Below are 6,634 nucleotides of genomic sequence, written 5' to 3'. Positions count from 1 at the left end.
AATTGTTTATCTTCTCTGCAGATGTACATTAAAGAGGACAGTTTTCTGAGTATTCAAACCAAATCTCATTCGAAACGGTAATCCCATTTTCTAGAAATCTGATTTAAATGCGGTTTCATATATGTTACTTAGAGCGTCACTTAGAGCGAACAAAACATTCGCCATATTCTGAGGCCATCCGTTCTAGGAACAACGTAGATGGGAGATATTTTAATGAGATTCCCAGTGTATATATGAGAAGCCAGATTTGCGAAATATTATAAAAGTAGAATATTGCAGTTTCCAACTACTTATTATATTTATTTGAATGCATTTTTTTAAAATTGTTTTGGAAACCCTGAAAAAGAACTGGAAATTTGGACGCGTAATTTTGTGGAAATTTTGCGCTTCGATAGTACTAATCTATCAATAAGAATTAACGAAAATTTGTACACAAAAGTAGGAATTTATTACATGAAAGGTAATTTCACTTGACAAACTACATTAATTTGCTTAAGTGTAATGTCGTGTACAATCGCTTGTATGCACATAATTATGTTAATTATATTTTTTAAAGATCCATATCCTTTTTATTGTCAAAAATTTGTTTCTGGCTCGACAATTTTGAATAAATATTCTTTTTGATATTTACGTTTTAAAAGGAAAATATTCCATCATTTTAAAAGCTTTAGACTCTCGTAAACTTTGTTACACCTCATCTGCACACATAATTCTGTCATAAACGTCGTTACGTGAGGCCCTTTATCTTTCTGCTTTCCACTCTCGAATACCGTGACTAAAGTCATTCTTGTATCTATATTGTACATGGCGTAAATATAGGATTCCTGAAAAGTGAATGACGTTAACGTTATTTTGAATACCACGTTGAATGAAAGAGCTACCACTTTTTAAATACATAAATGAAATCACGTTAAGATTCAACTGGCACTGCTATATTTTATTTATGTTTACCTTTTGATTGTGTCCTTTGAGGTATATTATTTTATCCATAGCAATGAGATCAGCAGAATGGTCTTCTATACCTTCCCGAATATTATCCCAATGAGCCAATGGCTTCTGTAGAAACATCTAAAAGACCATGCATTGTTATTCGTCAAGCAATAAGTGTTTTCTCTACATTTAAGTTCTAAATGGTAATGCATAAAGTTATAAACTGGCTATGAAAATGAATACACTGAATTTCTCTGTTAAACATCAACCCACTGTACTATTTTCGACCGGTATGTAATCTTGAAATAATATTTGTTGTCGTGAAACAAAAACTAAACAACCGTGCTGCACATGCATGTGGATAACCAATCTTAAAAGTACCCTCTTTGTTTGAAATTTGTGAGGTCCCAGTGTATTTCCAGATTTGGAAAAGTTAATAAATATATTTGATAAAAATCAAATCAATCCTTTCATGCACCGTCAATGTAAATATGGTTAAGAATTTTTGTGTAGATCTTGCGTTCTTCATTAAATTAAAAGAATAAAAACGAAATGACTGGAAAGGATGTTTATTGATATTCTGACATTAATATGCTGAAAAAGGCACGCAGTAAAAGACGAAACGTCAGAATATTAATAAACGAACATTCCAGTAATTTCTTTTTTATTATTTTAATTTAGTGCAAACCGTAAGACCTATAAAGAAATTCTTACTCATATTTTCAAAATTTTCTATTATCATTATCCATCTTTAATACTTACACTAGGGCAACTAACAACATGCAAAAAATCCTCTCCGCCAGTCGGTTCCCTCTTAGGATGTTTATAACCAGGCCCAGAATCTTGAGTACCCCTCGAATCGAAAACAATTACAACAGCCAAAACGTCGCACTTTCTCTGAAAACTCTGCAGTCTATGAAAAAAGTTCTTTTCATTGATAACCAATCAAATGCAATTATTTTTTTAATTTTAGCGAAAGCTTTGTGGTCTTACTTATGATAGTAGTCAACGTTCTGCCTGCTCATGATGCTTCTCATCTCCCCAGGACTTGCCTGCTGACTCAGAGTTGTATGAAAATATAGTGAACATTTCGATAAGACGGCACTCCTCAGTTTCAGCAACCACTGATACAATACCGGTTGCTGATTAGCTTTTAGGAAAGTCGCTCCAAAACCAAGTTTCCAGGACTTCGGAAATACAACAAAAATTTTAATAGGGAATCAAGGTACATATTCCAGTAATCATGCCACAACTTTCCTTTCCTTTTTATCAAATTGGAATTAATCTTACAGCGGGCGCGCCCTGTAATTTCTCTTACGCGAACGCTTGTAATAAATTTTACGTCATTCGGGTTTATCCAAGTTAAAGAAAGAATTCCAAAGTGTTTTCATGTAAAACAGCCACAACATTTTTTAACTGAAAACAGAAGCCCCGGTTCATCTTCTTAAAACCCCAGATTATGTTCTAAGCCTATCAATAATATTGAACAACCCCTCAAATTCAACCCTATCACTTTTAACGAAACAATTCCAAAGTGTGTCCATGTAAAACAGCCATAACATTTTTATTTGAAAGTAGTCACACATTCACCTTCAAAAGATTATATTTGGTTCCCAAACCATTCATAATATTCGACAACCCCTTGAAATTCACCCCTATCACTTTTAACAAAACAATTATAAAATGTCGTCATGTACAACAGCCGTAAAATTTTCAAATAAAAAATAGTCACAAGCGCCACCTTTACAAAACCCCATATTCGTATTCAGCTACAGGAAAACCCCCCGAATAACATAATCTGGTCCATTTTATACTTTTGGCCAGCCTTTCGCGATTCGGCTCCACTGTGGAACGATATAAATGAGGAAAATCAGATAAACTAGTACAGGATACGTAATATACTTACACATAAAGACGCATATAACAAAAAATTCTGTGCAAAATCGTCTGCCTGGAATTCAGAAAGAGGCTGATCTTGGAATAGGTGAAAGCTCAGCGCATAATAATAAATGGTTCGTGTAGGGGAAAAGTATTTGGGCAATTGTCGCAAATTTTACGACAGCGCGCCTGCTGCAAGGTTAATTGAAATTCTATTTCATAGTATAAAATGCTAAATGTAAATCAGTGTTATCAATAAATGTTACTTTACATCATAAGCAAGTTTCACGTATATTTTTACCAACACGATTACTGGGACATTTTCCTTCCACATAGTAACATAATTTTACAAGAAACCCAATGCAAATATAATTTAAAGTTAAATCAGCTTTTGAACCCATTCTAATATCGTAATTTAATTAAGAATTTTAAGAAACTTCATATAACAGATGAATAATTAAGATCTTGCGATTACGTACTGACCTCTTTATTTTGCAAAGTGCGCTCCCAAGCCGCCATTCGAGCCTGAGCACCATAAAGTGCCATCAACGAAGGAAGAAACTTCCAGTTTTGAATTTCAACGTGAGCTTTAATCAGTTGTAATAGTATTTCGCATTCCAATCTGAATTAGGTTAGATAACATATTTTTAATAAATTTAAATAGCATTTCATATTTTTGAGGAATGTACGATAGTGTCCTCAGAAAATATTCTATTTTTTATGATCGAAAACTTCACAGGAATTTTTCTTCCAGACACTGAATAACTTTGAAGGAAATTCGTAAAATAAAAACAAAAAATAAATATTTTTTACGTTTAATTTCATTGACAGGCTAGTACAAGCACGAAAAGAAATAGGAATCTTCAAGGGACTAAAAACAGGTCTTACTGACACCGCTCCTTTGAGGAACTCCGCTTCCAGCTCTCAAAAGAAAAGCATTCATCTCATAGATTTTTCGTCTCAATTACGCAACTTATTACACACACAAAAGGAAAAAAAGAAAATCTAAGATAGTTTTTTTTTTATTATGGAAATTCTGTATCCGAATTGGACTGCGTACAAATGGTCCTAAACTGAGTTTGTGGCGTTAATAAGCTTCATGAATCAACTTTGTTCTGTTATTTTGTTTTAAACTCATTCATTTTGAAAAATTTTGTTCTCAAAGTAAGTATTAGGGAAGCGACATACTTTTATCTATAGACGGCTTTACATTGGTTCCCTATTACTTTACAGATTAAATAATTTTGCAAAGCTAAACATTAGCATCCAACTTTAGAAAAACCCGAAACCAAAAAGTGTAAGGGAAATATGCAAGAAAATATTTACGTTCTGAAAATCACCGGTTTCATATTCAATCGAGTGTTCGATCACAGTAAAAATTACGGAAAAATATATTGCAGAGGCAAAATTAATAATCAAAATCTTGAAGAAGCACAATATCATCGAATTGAAGAGGTTGAAGTAGTTCAGAATATTTGAGAATTTAAAAAGGATAATATTAATTCATAATGGGGGCCAATATTTACATTACGCTACTGAAGGACCTCTCATGAATTATAAAGTTCATGAGTTATGAATTCAGGAGAGGCCATTCAGTAGCGTAATGTAAATATTGGCCTCCCATCACACACGCACATACACACACACACGCACCGTAAGAAATGTAAGGAAATTTTTGTTGCAGATAATACAAGGTTTCGATCATTTATGGAAAGTTACCATATATAATATTAAGTTTCCATGAATTACCTGCAATATTACCACGAATTACCAAAAATGTCATAAATTTCCGGAAATTTACAAAAAGGTTTAAAATTGAATTTTGGACAATTTAAGGTAATTTAACATATTTACCTGCAAAATGACCATAAATGACCAAACATTTCCTTAAATTTTCGGAAATTTGTAAACATTTTTTTATTGAATTTTTGGCAATTTATGGTAAGTTACCATAAGTTACTTGTAATATTACTATAAATCACCAACGAATTTCATACATTTCAGGAAATGTATAAAAATGTTTAAAATTTAACTTTGGGTAATTCATGGTAAGTTACCATATTTTCCTGTAAAATTATTATAAATGACCGACAATTTACATAAATCTTTGAAAATTTATAGACTTTTTAAATTGAATTTTGGGCAATTTATGGTAAGTTACCATAAATTACCCTTAAAATTACTAAAAATCAAGCTTTCTTTATTCGAAATCAATATGCGTAAAAATCAATACTGTATTTCGAGAAATGTTTGAAATCATCCATTTGACACAGAAAATATCGTATGCGCCAAGAGAAAGAGGGATTTTTTCGACTTGTGTATGTTTCTAGTCCGAGCTGTAGGCCATACCGTAGGTGCATAATATACTATTGTAAAAATGTTTTTCACCACGGCTCACAGTGATAAATATGGGAAACAATTCGAGCCACGCGAGGATTTTATTCAAATGATAACTTTTTATTTTAATTCTTCTCTAAAAATGTTATATTTAATATTTCCAGTGAGAGAATTTTTATAACTACCCATATACTTTTTCTAATTAACCATGAAATGGCTTGCCTCAACATCAGTGGAAATTGTTCGAAAATCACGCAGGACTAACAAATATTTTTGGGAATCTACATGAAGATGACTAGGTGTACGCTCCTATTGTACATCTGGAAGATTAAATTCTTCCTATGGTCACTATTTTTTAATTTCGTTTGCTCTGTTATTCAAAGGACATTCCGAGCCACATTCACTGAAGATTCAATTTTTTTAAAATCTACAAACTTACTGACTCAATACGAGTTAAAGTGAAAACAAATTACATTCGATTTTTCCAAAAACGGCCGTTTTTAAGTTTAAATATAAAACTAAAAAAGAAACAACTTTTTATCTAAGGGGAAAAAGATGCGTAATGTAAAAATGGCGTACAATGTATAAAAATCCAATGGACGAAGGCAAATGCGTCCATGAGTTTCATGTGATAACATAGGACATAGCATAGCTCCATTATATGTTTACAGACAAGTCGATCCTCATTGTTATCTTTGGTACCTGCTGATGCTACAGTAAACCTGATGCAGCCGGACATGCATGACGAAGCGTTACAAAGAGAAAAAAAAACACTAACATAGTAGGAGCCAAGTCAGGAATCTCACGATAATGAGGTTATTTCGAAAATTAACGAAGCTTCGAAGATCAGAGAAATTTCAGACAGCAAGCAAATTCCGATAATTTCGAGCGGTAAGGAATTGATCAAGAGTTGAACTATTTGGAAGGTTTTGGAGCAGAAGCATGTGGTGTGATGATGGCTACAATTTTCAGGCAAATCTTTGTCGAGATGAGGCGTTTGAAAGTGTAATAAGAAGATTGGCATTGCGCGAGCTCATTTAAGAAACGAGCTCTGAAAATAAAATACACGTGAAGTTTTCTTCCACTTTATGTCGGATTTGACTAAAGCCTTTGAAGTCTTCGATGGAGAGAAAGGTGACACAAGAGCACCAGAGTGAATCGATAGCGTCAATCAAATGGCGAAGTTACACAAATGGCCCGAGAATTTCATGTCGAGGACCGTTCGGGCTCATATTTGAAGCGCAGCTCTGGACTAGTTTCGAATGCAGTCGAAGGAAACTCAGGATTGGAAAGAATTCCAAACAATATTTTTTTAAATTTATCAGAGCGGAATAACTTTCGACGAAGTAGCGAAGAATAACAGAAAAAGTTCAAAACTAAAGACTCAATAACACAGGCCGACAAAATTTGACAAAGGTCCGGAACCAGAGAACAGACCTAGTATACCCGAAGGTTTTTGCTGCGCTGAATCCGAATCCGACCTCAGAAA

At 33.3% G+C, this 6,634-nt stretch overlaps 1 protein-coding gene across 4 annotated transcripts in view; it reads right to left on the bottom strand.

The window, feature by feature from the left end:
* Positions 1–425: 425 nt before the first annotated feature.
* LOC117177741 (KICSTOR complex protein C12orf66 homolog) overlaps positions 426–6,634 on the bottom strand; it is a 68,844-nt gene continuing 62,635 nt past the window's right edge. For 2 of the 4 annotated variants that reach the window (XM_033368642.1, XM_033368643.1), the window contains 5 exons: positions 3,292–3,430; positions 1,924–2,117; positions 1,693–1,843; positions 952–1,068; positions 426–824 (listed from right to left, as the gene is read on the bottom strand). In XM_033368642.1, coding sequence (XP_033224533.1) covers positions 654–824; positions 952–1,068; positions 1,693–1,843; positions 1,924–2,117; positions 3,292–3,430 — 772 coding nt within the window. In that variant the 3' untranslated portion in view covers positions 426–653. The remainder of the gene's footprint in view (positions 825–951; positions 1,069–1,692; positions 1,844–1,923; positions 2,118–3,291; positions 3,431–6,634) is intronic. The other 2 variants (XM_033368640.1, XM_033368641.1) reach the window with 1 other exon arrangement.

This window comes from Belonocnema kinseyi, chromosome 8, assembly GCF_010883055.1.
Source record: "Belonocnema kinseyi isolate 2016_QV_RU_SX_M_011 chromosome 8, B_treatae_v1, whole genome shotgun sequence".
Classification (NCBI taxonomy): Eukaryota; Metazoa; Arthropoda; class Insecta; order Hymenoptera; family Cynipidae; genus Belonocnema; species Belonocnema kinseyi.
This window is presented reverse-complemented; position numbering and strand designations above follow the sequence as displayed.